The 15,146-nt window shown below is 43.7% G+C and overlaps 1 protein-coding gene across 13 annotated transcripts in view; it reads left to right on the forward strand.

Annotated features, from left to right (window-relative positions):
• bptf (bromodomain PHD finger transcription factor) overlaps positions 1-15,146 on the forward strand; it is a 153,068-nt gene that overhangs the window by 102,881 nt on the left and 35,041 nt on the right. For 10 of the 13 annotated variants that reach the window (XM_059653625.1, XM_059653630.1, XM_059653626.1 and 7 more), the window contains 3 exons: positions 52-203; positions 7,157-7,292; positions 14,493-14,728. In XM_059653625.1, coding sequence (XP_059509608.1) covers positions 52-203; positions 7,157-7,292; positions 14,493-14,728 — 524 coding nt within the window. The remainder of the gene's footprint in view (positions 1-51; positions 204-7,156; positions 7,293-14,492; positions 14,729-15,146) is intronic. The other 3 variants (XM_059653627.1, XM_059653636.1, XM_059653634.1) reach the window with 1 other exon arrangement.

Here is a 15,146-nt window from a genome sequence, read left to right on the forward strand (position 1 = left end):
TTACTTGCAAACTGTCATCGCCTTACTTGTTTTCTGCCTTGTTTATGATAGGTGTGGTTCAGGTGCAGCAAAAAGTTCTGGGAATCATTCCATCAGGCACTACTTCCAGCCAGCAAACCTTTACCTCATTCCAGCCAAGGGCCACCACTGTAACTCTGCGACAGAGTGCACCAGGTACAACATCCACAACTCAGCAGGTACAGGTATTTATTCTTTTTATTTACTATATCTTAGATTATTACAGATGTGCTTTGTTTAGGACTCATGGACAGCTGGTGTGTTTGTGTAAATGTTTCTTGTTCAGAGATGCTCCTGTTCAGAGATCTGCTTTCACAATATGCCATGATCGTCTGTCTTGGGCCCTTGTCACTCATCTATCGCAATTTAACTGCAACCGCTCTGTGACACCTGCCATCAATCACACTTAGGTCAACCTCTCAATCTGCTCCCTCTATATTAATGTATGTAGCTTCCTTTAGTCAAGGTCAGGCTGGAAGAACATACGCATCAGCAGCACGTGTTTCACCTCGAGTTGATAGTCATTCGCTGTTCAATTCTCAATGCATCGCCCTTACCAATCAGCGTTAAAATGTCTGGTGTAACGTTTAAACAAGCCTGGCAGTTAACTATCAGTTATCATTAGCGATGCATTCTCCATGGCAGCACCTTTGCCAATCAGTTAACACTTCCCTCAACGTAAGTGTTGATTTTCTGCTTGAGTTGTTATTTTTGAAAATTGTCTTGATGATTACAGGATCAAAAGCTGCAATAAAATATCTTTTTCTCGCAATTTGTTATTCTGGACCATAGTAAATTTATTCGCAGTAGAAAATTAAGCAAAAAAAAAATGAAGCAGTTGTTGTCAAAATCATAGAATCTTGACAGTGTGGAAGTAGGCCATTTGACCCATTGAGTCCACACCAAACCTCCAAAGAGCATCCCACCCAGACCCACTCCCACCCTAACCCTGCATTTTGCACCTTTGACACTGGGCAATTTAGCAAAGTCAATGCTTCTAACCTGCACATCCTTGGACTGCGGGAGGAAACTGTAGCACCCAAAGGAAGCCCATTCAGACGAGGGGAGAAAATGCAAACTCCACATAGCAAGTCGCCTGAGACTGGAATTGAACCAGGTCCCTGGTGCTGTGAGGCAGCAGTGCTAACCACTGAGCCACCGTTACACAGCTTCTAAACCAGTTGCGGTCCTTAAAATACTGGCTGATCTCTGGCAAACAAAGAGAAAATCAAGTCACTTCGTCTGGTAGAAATAACAGATGAACATGTAGGATCTGATGTAGAATGCCCTGTGTGTAAAGAAGATTACAGCAGCTTCTGTGCAACCATTTATTCGTTAATGATTGTGTAATGCTTTGACTAGAAATGCACGATACCTGTCCAGCGTGTCTGAAAAGCTTCAGTGGGCAAAAAACAGCAACGAATTTTCCTGTGAGGCTGGATGAACACAGCAGGCCAAGCAGCATCTCAGGAGCACAAAAGCTGACGTTTCGGGCCTAGACCCTTCATCAGAGAGGGGGATGGGGAGAGGGAACTGGAATAAATAGGGAGAGAGGGGGAGGCGGACCGAAGATGGAGAGTAAAGAAGATAGGTGGAGAGAGTATAGGTGGGGAGGTAGGGAGGGGATAGGTCAGTCCAGGGAAGACGGACAGGTCAAGGAGGTGGGATGAGGTTAGTAGGTGGGTGGGAGAAGGGATGGGTGAGGGGAAGAACCGGTTAGGGAGGCAGAGACAGGTTGGATTGGTTTTGGGATGCAGTGGGTGGGGGGGAAGAGCTGGGCTGGTTGTGTGGTGCAGTGGGGGGAGGGGACGAACTAGGTTGGTTTAGGGATGCAGTAGGGGAAGGGGAGATTTTGAAACTGGTGAAGTCCACATTGATACCATATGGCTGCAGGGTTCCCAGGCGGAATATGAGTTGCTGTTCCTGCAACCTTCAGGTGGCATCATTGTGGCACTGCAGGAGGCCCATGATGGACATGTCATCTAGAGAATGGGAGGGGGAGTGGAAATGGTTTGCGACTTGGAGGTGCAGTTGTTTGTTGCGAACTGAGCGGAGGTGTTCTGCAAAGCGGTCCCCAAGCCTCCGCTTGGTTTCCCCAATGTAGAGGAAGCCGCACCGGGTACAGTGGATGCAGTATACCATATTGGCAGATGTGCAGGTGAACCTCTGCTTAATGTGGAATGTCATCTTGGGGCCTGGGATAGGGGTGAGGGAGGAGGTGTGGGGACAAGTGTAGCATTTCCTGCGGTTGGAGGGCAGTGTAGAGCGAACAAGGGAGTCACGGAGAGAGTGGTCTCTCCGGAAAGCAGACAGGGGAGGGGATGGAAAAATGTCTTGGGTGGTGGGGTCGGATTGTAAATGGCGGAAGTGTCGGAGGATGATGCGTTGTATCCGGAGGTTGGTAGGGTGGTGTGTGAGAACGAGGGGGATCCTCTTAGGGCGGTTGTGGCGGGGGCGGGGTGTGAGGGATGTGTTGCGGGAAATACGGGAGACGCGGTCAAGGGCGTTCTCGATCACTGTGGGGGGAAAGTTGCGGTCCTTAAAGAACTTGGACATCTGGGATGTGCGGGAGTGGAATGTCTTATCGTGGGAGCAGATGCGGCGGAGGCGGAGGAATTGGGAATAGGGGATGGAATTTTTGCAGGAGGGTGGGTGGGAGGAGGTGTATTCTAGGTAGCTGTGGGAGTCGGTGGGCTTGAAATGGACATCAGTTACAAGCTGGTTGCCTGAGATGGAGACTGAGAGGTCTAGAAAGGTGAGGGATGTGCTGGAGATGGCCCAGGTGAACTGAAGGTTGGGGTGGAAGTTGTTGGTGAAGTGGATGAACTGTTTGAGCTCCTCTGGGGAGCAAGAGGCGGTGCCGATACAGTCATCAATGTACCGGAGGAAGAGGTGGGGTTTGGGGCCTGTGTAGGTGCGGAAGATGGACTGTTCCACGTAACCTACAAAGAGGCAGGCATAGCTGGGGCCCATGCAGGTGCCCATGGCCACCCCCTTAGTCTGTATGAAGTGGGAGGAGTCAAAAGAGAAGTTGTTGAGTGAGAGGACGAGTTCAGCTAGGCAGATGAGAGTGTCGGTGGAGGGGGACTGGTCGGGCCTGCGGGACAGGAAGAAGCGGAGGGCCTTAAGGCCATCTCCACCGCATATTCACCATGGACGTCCAGTCCCTGTACACCTGCATTCCGCATGGAGATGGCAACCCGCTTGTAACTGATGTCCATTTCAAGCCCACCGACTCCCACAGCTACCTAGAATACACCTCCTCCCACCCACCCTCCTGCAAAAATTCCATCCCCTATTCCCAATTCCTCCGCCTCCGCCGCATCTGCTCCCACGATAAGACATTCCACTCCCGCACATCCCAGATGTCCAAGTTCTTTAAGGACCGCAACTTTCCCCCCACAGTGATCGAGAACGCCCTTGACCGCGTCTCCCGTATTTCCCGCAACACATCCCTCACACCCCGCCCCCGCCACAACCGCCCTAAGAGGATCCCCCTCGTTCTCACACACCACCCTACCAACCTCCGGATACAACGCATCATCCTCCGACACTTCCGCCATTTACAATCCGACCCCACCACCCAAGACATTTTTCCATCCCCTCCCCTGTCTGCTTTCCGGAGAGACCACTCTCTCCGTGACTCCCTTGTTCGCTCCACACTGCCCTCCAACCCCACCACACCCGGCACCTTCCCCTGCAACCGCAGGAAATGCTACACTTGTCCCCACACCTCCTCCCTCACCCCTATCCCAGGCCCCAAGATGACATTCCACATTAAGCAGAGGTTCACCTGCACATCTGCCAATGTGGTATACTGCATCCACTGTACCCGGTGCGGCTTCCTCTACATTGGGGAAACCAAGCGGAGGCTTGGGGACCGCTTTGCAGAACACCTCCGCTCAGTTCGCAACAAACAACTGCACCTCCCAGCCGCAAACCATTTCCACTCCCCCTCCCATTCTCTAGGTGACATGTCCATCATGGGCCTCATCCCACCTCCTTGACCTGTCCGTCTTCCCTGGACTGACCTATCCCCTCCCTACCTCCCCACCTATACTCTCTCCACCTATCTTCTTTACTCTCCATCTTCGGTCCGCCTCCCCCTCTCTCCCTATTTATTCCTGTTCCCTCTCCCCATCCCCCTCTCTGATGAAGGGTTAGGCCCGAAACGTCAGCTTTTGTGCTCCTGAGATGCTGCTTGGCCTGCTGTGTTCATCCAGCCTCACATTTTATTATCTTGGAATTCTCCAGCATCTGCAGTTCCCATTATCTCTATCCCCAACGAATTTTCCTGATTGATCAAGAATGAACTTCTCTTCGTCGTCCTCTGCCTCAAGCTGACTGTAATGAGAATTCAACAATTTCTGAATTTGGGCGAAAGCATCTCAAGTTTACTGTTTTAATATGCAACTGTGTTTGATGCCTACTGTTAAACATTTTATCATTTAAATTGTTGTATTATGTTTGGTGCCAAGAAAGCCAGAGTAAATGGGTTTTTTAAAGAAAGAACTCTTTGCTCAATCTCTATCCGAACATGAATACCCACTTTTTTAAAGCCATAAAATAAATCTTGAAAAGAACTTTTAAAACTTAACATCTCAACAACCTATGTTCAATTTATTTCATCTTACTTGGGTGGAAAAATCCCTGTGTGCTCATTGTTTTAATCATACTGCTGTGAATTGGCTTAAGCAGTAGAAGATGTCTGCTGTTCGTTATTTCACAAATCTATATAAATCTTTAATCATTATAATGTGTTTTAAGATTAATGCAGCTGTTCAATTTGAAGTAATGTTTGCTTTTATGCACCTGAACTTTTGTTGTTCTCGTACTAAAAGGGACTTTTTTTTCAAAATCTTTTTGATTAGCTGTTTTGTAGATACTGTGAAAAGCTTAATGATAGCCAACTGTTTTCTTCAGTAGTAAATGGGGCTGTTTGCATCGCATCAAGGGACTGTGTTTAGATTGGGGTGGGAAATAAAACACGTATTTATATTAAAGCATTGAGTTGGTAATTGATTACATGCCGATTCAAAATTCTTTTTAACAACATTCTTTGTGTTAAATCAGAAAATATGTCAATTGTCTTACTTGAGCAGCAGCTGGACTGTCAGTCATCAGTCACTTCCAATTTTTAAAAAAGCCAGATTGGCTCATTGTAAAGTATTTTGTATTAGTGGATTTTCTGGCAAGATGTCAAAATTATATTAAGCTTCCGAGAAGAAAAACCAACGTTTTTGAATTATATGAATTAAATTTGTCATTCTTTTCCATTCCCATTTGATATACAGAGCAATCACTGTACTTCCCACCAATGTGGGAGTCGCACAGCTCTCAACCAATTGCAAGTTCTAAATTGAAACCTTTATAATTTAATGTCTGCAAAATTTCTAAAGACAACTAGTAGGGACACCAGAATTCTTTATAAGGTTAATGTTACCATAGTCCCAGGGACCATAGGCTGTCTCCTCACTGGTGAGGTGGTGGTTAACCTGGGGGTCACCATGTCTCAGGTGAGAGGAAGGGGTTGAGAATGACAGTCCTACATGTTGACCTGCACCAGTGTGGGAATTAAACCTACACTGTTGACGGGAAGGGTGAGCTGTGAGGAGGATGCAAAGATGGAGTATTGTGATTGGGGGAGTTTGAGTGAGTTGGCAAATGCATGGCAGATGCAGTATAATATGGATAAATATGAGGTTATGCACTTTGGTAGCAAAACTGGAAGGCAAATTAGTTATTGTTAATTGAGTGAGGGGAATGTTCAATGAGACCTGGGTGTCGTCTTGTACCAGTCATTGAAAGGTAAGTATGTAGGTGCAGCCCGCAGTAAAGAAGACAAACTGTATGTTATCCTTCTTAACAAGGATTCAAGTACAGGAACAAGGATGTCTTGTGGCAATTATACAAAGACATTAGTGAGGCTACACCTGTAGCATTTTGTGCAGTTTTGGCCTCCTTATCGGAGGATGGATATTCTTTCTGTAAGGCTGAGATTCTTGATCACTAAGGAATCAAGGGTTACAGGGAAAGGGCAAGAGCGTAGACATGAGGAATGCCGGATCAGCCAGAAGGATCATTGGTTCTGAAATGTGAACTCTGCTTTCTCTCTCCACAGATGCTGCCAGACCTGCTGATTTTTTTCCAGCAACTTCTGATTTTGTTTCTGATCTCCAGTATCTGTAGTTCTTGGGTTTTTCGTTTAGCTCAATCATTTCCCAGATTAGTTGTTCTGGCTGTTGGTAACTTCGAAGAACATTTGGAAAGATGGCTGTCATCTCTGTCTCTACTTGCAAGGATGTTTTGATCTAACTCTTCCATCTTGGCGCCTCACTTGAATTAGTTATTATTTCCATTTTTTTAATTTCCCCTTCCAGTATCCTGCCTTTTAAATCAGCAGTCATTGACTGTTCATTTTGGTGGCAAATCCCCAAATTTGGCCTATTTGACATTGACATTATTTTCTTCTTTAGCGTTAATGGCTTCCAGCTGCATTATTGAATACGGTATGTTGCAATGGCTGACTGTACCTTTATAACATTCATCAATCAGCACACCCCTCAAGGCAGCTAGGTCATGTTGACGTACCAGTTTCTCTCTCAGCCTCTCATTTCTGTAGTGTAATTTTCCCTCTTTCAATTTGAAACAATGTGGGATTGTTAAAATAAGAGCAATTTCCACCTTCCTCAGATCAGTACTTTTCTCAGAAGTCTATGGCTGTTTTCTTGATCTTGAAATAGTTGCGACACTGGCTGGGATGAGAAATAAATTTTTTGACGTCTCCCAGTTACACATCTGTTAAGGTTGGCTCCTGTTGTATATATTCTAATTTCTTTTTCCATGGTCCTTAGGCAGCTTCAGTCTTGCTTACATTTGCGGTCCATAGAACCTTGTGCATCATATTACAGCCAGTTTTTGAACAATTTGAGCTAATTCATCATAATTCAGAGATTAAAAGAAAACATCATATTCTTTAAATTTCAGGAGTTAGGTATAGCTGTCTAGTTTTGCTAAATTTTATTTACTAATGGCTTTTAAAAAAGATTCTGAAGACATCTTTGTATGTGATCTACTGCAGTGCTTTGGCATTAGTGTTACCATTTTGAAATTAATGTATTATAATCTTTTATGCTAGGTCCTTACAACGGGAGGAGCAACACAGATACGTCCTGGTGTTACAGTTATTAGAGCACCTTTTCAACAGACGGCAACCATTGGCAAAGCTATTATCCGCACACCTTTGATGGTACAGCAAGGTATCCTCCCAGCAAGTAGGTTCATCATTATATTTCTCAAACATAGGATACATCAACTAATCTATTGGTGCTTTCCATGTATAATGCAGGTTTTGTCATCTCTTTTTGTTTTATGGCACCAATTCCGCGTGACTGAATTTTCAATTGCAACTTTATGGCCGTCTACTTTCAACGGAACACATCACCACATTAGTCTGTGACTCTGCTTGTTCCCTCCTTAAAATAAATTGTTGTACTTAGTCAGGGCTGTGGTTGCTTACACTACGGCATGAGGGAGAACAGTTGCTGCACCTAGGCGGAGATGATGTCAGTTGCAAAAAATGAAAGATTTTTAAGTGCAGCTGGTATCTTATAACTAATTCAGTTTATCAGTTCCACCTAGGTATAGGTAAGATCTCCACAGTCCTACACTTCCATGACAGAGAGACAGGATGACTGGTTGGTTTGACCCGAAGATCACCTTGCCTCATGGTGAAGAGGTTGAGAAGGACAATCGTTTATGGTCCTTAGCCAGTGTGGGAACTGAACCCACACTGTACGGTGTTAACCATCCATCAGCCAGTTGAGCTAACCAACAAAATAGACATCCTAGATTGAGTTTTGAAATGCAAACTGAAACCTGATTTTTGGCAGTAAATTTAAGGAGAATCATGTCAGAATCAACTGTTTCTTAAAATGTTCATTTCTTTTTCCAATCATTGTTATTAAAATTCTCATCAGAAAATCTCTGAGGATATTGCTTTGTTAATGGGACTTTTTTGCAGATACTTCCAAAATGACGCTGAGGAGCATCGGAATTACTCCATCTTGCATTATTTCATAGCACTTACTAATTTCTACAGATTAATATATTGTATAACTAGACTTCTTTATTTAACACAGGACGAAGCTATCACTGGCTAGGCGAGCATTTATTGCCCAGAGACTAGTTTGAGTCAACTGCATTGCTGTCCTGGAAAATTCCATTTCCTCTTTAAAAACCTTGTACTCGGGCCTTTTATGAACTGGGTCCCCAGAACATTACATGTGTAGCTCGGTTAACAATCCAGTGACACTACCTTTAGCCATTGCCTCTCTCAATCTGGTGGCCACTTTTACTCAAATCTTTTTTTAAAATCACATTAACTTTGTTTTCCTCTCTTTCAGCCAATTTTCCCTCTTCACAACCATACCAGATTGTTAGAAAAGAGGCAGCTAACCATGGCAGATGGTGGAATTTAAATTTCAACAAAAAAAATCTGGAATTTAAAATCTAATGATGACCATGAAGCCGTTAACAGTTGTCAGAAAAACCGAACTGGCTTATTAATGTCCTTTAGAGAAAGAAGCGGTCGTTCTTGCCTAACTGTGACTCCAGACCCACAGCACTTTGTTGACTCATAGCATCCCTACAGTGTGGAAACAGGCCATTCGGCCCAACAAGTCCGCACCACCCCTCTGAAGAGCATCCCACCCAGACCCATTTCCCTACCCCAGATTTCCCCATGTCTAACCCACCTAACGTAAAGATCACTGCGCACCATGGCCAATCCACCTACCCTGCACATCTTTGGACTGTGGGAGGAAACAGAGCGCCCAGAGGAAACCCACACAGACATGGGGAGAATGTGCAGACTCCACTCTGACAGTTGGCCAAGGCTGGAAATGAACCCGGTCTCCTGGTGCTATGAGGCAGCAATGCTAACCACTGAGCCACAGTGCCACCCTGCACTGTTGACCTCGCTCTGGGCAATAAATATTGGCTCAGCCAGCAATGCCCAGATTTTATGACTGAATAGAAATTAAATGATTTCATAGGAACATAGAAACAGAATTACACCATTCAGTCTGTTGAATAGCTGATCAAACACTTAATGCCTTTTACCGCTCCATCCCAATGTCCTATGTGCCATTAATAATCAGAAGTCTATCAATCTCTGCCTTAAATATAATCAACAACTGAACTCCCACAGTGGTTGGGTAAAAATTCCATAGGTTCATGGTTCTTTGAGTTTAAAAAAAAATTCCTTATAGAATTATAGACTCTCCTTTACTGTAAAATTTTATTCCCCGTTTCATGTCTCTACTGGCTCCTGCAAAAGCTACCTATCTAGTTCCATTCTCCAACCATATCTCCATAACCCTCTAAATTCATCACTTGCAAACGTATTTCCAGCTTTCTCTTGAAACCTTCAGTGGAATCTGCCTCTAGTGCTGAGCCAAGCAGTGCATTCCAAATCCTATTAACTCTTGAGTAAAGAATTTTCTCCTTATCTTACTCCTACTTCTTATGCTGATAATCTTGAAATTGTGACCCCTAGTTACTGACATATCAACTAATGGAAAGAGCATATCTTCCTTTACCATGTCAAAATTGTTCATAATTTAGAACACCTCAATAAGGTCACCTCTTAATATTAGTTGCTTAAAAGAGAATCAGTACAATTTCTCTAATCCTTCCTTGTGTCTAAAGTCCCTCATTCCTGATATCATTTCAGTAAATCAGCTTTGAGCTCTCTCCAGGGCTTTTAACATTCTTTTAATAAGGTGCCCAGAACTGAACACAATACTCCAAATGTGGTTTGATGTATCATTTATAGAGATTTAGCATCACTTCCTTGTTTTTATTCTCTCAGCCTCTATTTATAAATCCTGGGATTTTATAAGTCTTCCTAACAGCTGTTTCAACTTGCCTGGCCACCTCTGAGAATTGTGCACTTGAATCCTGAGTTCCCTTTGTTCCTTTACTTCCCTTAAAGTTGTACCATTTGAGTCTGTCTTGCCTCTCCATGGTTTCTTCTACCTAAAGGGCGGCATGGTGGCTCAGTGGTTAGCACTGCACCCTCACAGCGCCAGGGACCCGGGTTCAATTCCAGCCTTGGGCGACTGTCTATGCGGAGTTTGCACATTCTCCCTGTGTCCGCATGGGTTTCCTCCAGGTGCTCCGGTTTCCTCCCACAGTCCAAAGATGTGCAGGCTAGGTGGATTGGCCATGCTAAATTGCCCGTAGTGTTCAGGGGTGAGTGGGTTATAGGGGGATGGGTCTGGGTGGGATTCTTCAAGGGGCAGTGTGGACTTGTTGGGCCAAAGGGCCTGTTTCCACACTGTAGGGAATCTAATCTAAATGCATTACCTCACATTTCTGTACATGAAAATTCAACTGCTAGGTGCCTGCTCATTTAGCCAAATTGTCACGGGCCCTCTGAAATCACTTAGCATCATCCTCATAATTCACTATTGTCCTTAGTTTAAGATTATCTGCAAATTTAGAGATTTTTGACTCAACACCCACCTCCAAAAGAAAATGCAAGGGTCCCAACAGTGATCTCTGTGGAACAACACTTGCAACACATTTGAGAAATAGCCATCTATTCCCTCCCTCTTCCTATCTTTTGCCACTTTCTAATCCATGCTGCAAAGGACCCATCAATCCTGATCATTTCTAATTTGCTGACCAACTTGTAATATGGCACGGTATCAATGATTTCCAGAAGTCCACATATACAGCGTCCACAGCACAACCCTTGTCCACTGCCTGTGTTCCTCATCATAGAACTCAATTAAATTTCTCAGATATCGCCCACTCTTGCCAAAGCCATGTTGACAGTCCAGTATTAACTTATATTTCTCTATGTATATATTTGATTTTATCCCATATTATGGCCTCTAACTTTTCTGACTATTGATGTCAAGCTGACAGGTCTGTAGTTTCCTGGGCAATCCTTTGCCCCTTTGTTGAACAACAGTGTATTCAGAGTGGACTGGTAAATTTCTGTCAAAGTTGTGTAATTTGCTGTCTTACTTTTGTCAGCAGCCCAGAATGCATTCCATCTAGGCCTGATGACTTTTCTACTTGGAGTGCTACCAGCCTTTCTAGATCCTCTTCTTTAACTATCATTATACTGGTCCATTGCTCAATGCCCGTATTTTCAATGGACAGTTGTCACCATTTTTTAATTTGGGGAAAGACACTAGCAAAGTACTCATTTGAAACCGAACCATACCTTTATTTTCAGTGAGCAGCGCTGGTTGTTCCTTATGGTCCCCATTTTATCCTTCACCAATCTTTTACCAATCTTTTACTAATCGTTTACTATTAGGATGCTTGAAGAATATTTTAGTACTTGTTTTTATGCAGCCTGCCATCCTTTCCTCATGTTTCTTCTTAGCCTTCTTTATTCTAGCCTTAGCCTCTCTCCTGCATTTGTGATAATCTTTCTGATTTCTGTTGCTTTTGTTATTCTCGTATGCATCATATGCCTCCTTTTTCTTCCTTATTTTCCCATCAGTATCTTCAGTCATCCAGAGTACTCTGGTTTTGGCATTGTTCTCCTGGGTGCATACCAACTTGCACCCTATTCATCTCCTGTTTGAAAGCCCTCTATATTTCAACCACAGTTTTATTCACCACTGCATTTTCAATCAACCTGCTCCAGTTCAAATTTTGGACATCTAAAACTCTCCATTTGCAGTCTGTGATCTTAATCTTTGACTGATTCTTATCCTTTTCCAAAGTGTTGAACCTTATTAAGATGGGCATTTCCAAACGCCCCCCAGCTCTGAGGTTCTCCACTTGGGCTGCTTTATGTCTAGGACTAGATCTAGCAGAGCTTCCTCCCTAGTAGGTCTCAATGTACTATTCTAGAACGTTCTCCTGCACACATTACAGGAATTTCATCCCTTCCATGTCCCTCAGTCTACCCTTTTCCCTAAGATAATTGAAATCACGAACTATTACACTCCTATTGTTCCTGCAGATTTTCATAATCTGCTCCCTTCTACTTCCTCCCCACTATTTGAAGGTTTATGAAGATGCCCAACAAAATTGCCATTCCTTTACTGCTTCTCATCTCCAGCTATATAAATTGTAATTCACGAACTGCATCTCGTTCAAGGGCTATGATAGTATCTTTGACCAAACTTGCTACGCTTCTCCTTACCCTGTTTCTACTAACACCCTTATAATCCAGGATGCTAAGTAGCCAGTCACGTGCTGGCTCCTCACCTGGGACCTAAGTGGCATCTCCTATTTTAAAATTGTGCCCTGGGTCTAGACTCACCAGTAAAGGAAGGTATCTTAGCTGCATTTACCCTGTCTTTCCCTTTCAAGTGTTTTGTAGGCTTCAGTGAGATCACCTTGCATTCTTTGAAATTTCAGCAACACAGTTAGCCCAGTTCTTTTCATAGGATAGCCTTGTTATCCCAGGAACAAATCGAGTGAACCTTTGTTGCCCTCTGCTCTATGACAATAATATCTTTCCTAAAATAAGGAGATGAGAATGCATATATGTTATTCCAGCTGTCATCTAACTAGTCTTTCTGGGGACTTGTGTCCATTAGATCTCTTTATCAATTATTTTTAGTAACATCCTCAATTTTTTCTGATGGAAGATAATTAATAAACACTAATCACTCATCACTTAATATCCCTGTATGACATTTGCTCTCTAGACCAGCATGACACCTGAAACACGCAAGCATGAATAGATAGTCACGTTGTTGACAAAGTGCTTTTCTGCACACTTCCTGACATTGCTAGACCTGTAATTGCTCAAGCTATCAGTGTTTTATTCTTCTCAGTCGGTCAGTCTGTGTCTGTCCCTCCGCGACCCCCCCCCCAATCCCCATCTCCCTCTCTACCCCCCGTGTCTTGCTCGCTCTCTCTCTCTCTCTCTCGCGCTTGCGCTTTCGCTTTCGCTCTCTCTCTCCGCTCGCTCGCTCACCCCGCGCTCTCACTCGCCCCTCTACTGGGCCACATGGAGCCCAGGAAGAGTTCTGTTCTTGACATCTATGGGTTGAGGTTTGAGGCCTCGCCATTTTTCTTTGTTGAATTTTTTTTTATTCACGCATGAGAGATGGGCTCACTAGCTGGCCAGCAGCCAAGTGCCCAACCCTGATTCTGACTCTCCTTTGGCTCCTCTTGTCATGCGTCTCACTGCACTGACGCTGATTTACTTTCAAGCGTGGTGTGATGGCACAGTGGTTAGTATTGCTGTGCCTTAGTGCCAAGGTGCTGGGTTCCATTCCACCCTCTGATGATGCTCTGTGGACTTTGTACATTCTCCCCATGTCTGCGTGAGTTTCCACCAGGTGCTGCAGTTTCTTCCCACAGTCCAAAAATATGCAGGTTTGGTGGATTGGCTCTGCTAAATTGCCCCTTAGTCTCCAGGAGTGTGTCATCTAGGTGGATTAGCCAATCTTAATGCATGGTTAAGGGGATAGTGTAGGATGCGCTTTGAAGAGTCAGCACAGTCTCAATTAGCTGAATGCCTCTATCTGAACTGTGGGGATTCTATGCATAGATGTTTCAGTGCACTTTGTAGAATCACGTATCTACTCAGAAGTGACTTCAAGATATGTCTGGCTTTTGGGTACATCCTGGTCAAACACTGTCTGTCTTGGGTTCATACCTATGTATCTTACTGAGGGATTATTGTTTAGGAATCACATACAATACCCGTCAGCAAGCCCACAATGCTTGGGTTATTGAAGAACTAATTGTATGGTCTCAGTATTGCATGATAATAAAATGTGAGGCTGGATGAACACAGCAGGCCCAGCAGCATCTCAGGAGCACAAAAGCTGACATTTCGGGCCTAGACCCTTCATCAGAGGGTCTAGGCCTGAAACGTCAGCTTTTGTGCTCCTGAGATGCTGCTGGGCCTGCTGTGTTCATCCAGCCCCACATTTTATTATCTTGGATTCTCCAGCATCTGCAGTTCTCATTATCAGTATTGCATGCATGGTTTTGTTCTAGATATGTTTTACCCAGTACTTTGATATGTAATTTTATCCGCTGTCCTCTAGTGACAAGAACTTAAGAATTTGGATTCTGATCACCTTATTAGAATCGTAGAGATTTATGATCCTGCAGAAACTGTTAAATACATTCAGCCTATGCTGAGTCCTAGAAGATTTATTCACTTAATTCAAATCGGTCATCATTCTGTAATCCCCCACTGCGTTTCTATTTTCTTAAGTATTTCACTGCTTTCCTATCTTTTCTGATGTTGCTTGATCTTTGGCCATGCCATTTATTTGTCAGCAGTCTATGTAATGTGCAAAGTAAGGCTATGTATTAAGTACATTTAAGAAGAATAAACATAGGAATGTAAACTTGAGCAAAATATTTTAGCGCAGGCCGTTCTCATATTGAAGACAGGTGTTCATTATGACATATGCCTAACTAAACAAATCGTAGCTGAACTTAATGTAGATGCTTTGTTTACCTTCCAGCTCAAAACCAACAGGTAGTCACGCAGATTATCCGTGGACAGCCAGTAACAACTGTGTCGAGTACAGGTAATTTGATTCAAAGTTCAACGCCGAAGATGGTGACTGCACCAACTACAGCTATGCAACCTGTCCAAAGTCGGCCTGCCACACCACAAGGTCAGCAGCCAGCCCAGCGGCCACAACAAGGACAAGTCCGATTAACAATGGCACAGCTAACTCAGCTCACACAAGGACAGGTTAGTATTGTGGAGGTTAAATTGGGAATTGAGCATAATTTTCGGAATTTCTCTAACAGCTGAGTTGAGCAATTACAAAAAGCCCATTTCATCCTGCATGCTGTGCAATCCTTTAGTTAGCAGCATATGTTCCATTTCAGCAACGTTTAACAAATTCTCTTCCAATTTGTTGCATGAAAGTTCATGTTTCTGAAAATTTCAAAGCATGAAGATTGTCGTATATTGTTTTAAAGTTATCTTTTCTGAATGACAGCAATTTTAACAGGCAGTGTGTGCAGAGAATTTTGTTATTTGAAGCTCTGTTACAAGTTTAATTCTACACATCAATGCGTACCAGACTGATGCACTTAAGTATGATTTTAAAGTTGTAACATCCTATTCCATGAGGCTCAGGTAGAATTGAATCCATCGTTTATCT

Source organism: Stegostoma tigrinum, chromosome 22 (assembly GCF_030684315.1).
Source record: "Stegostoma tigrinum isolate sSteTig4 chromosome 22, sSteTig4.hap1, whole genome shotgun sequence".
In the NCBI taxonomy this organism is placed as follows: domain Eukaryota; kingdom Metazoa; phylum Chordata; class Chondrichthyes; order Orectolobiformes; family Stegostomatidae; genus Stegostoma; species Stegostoma tigrinum.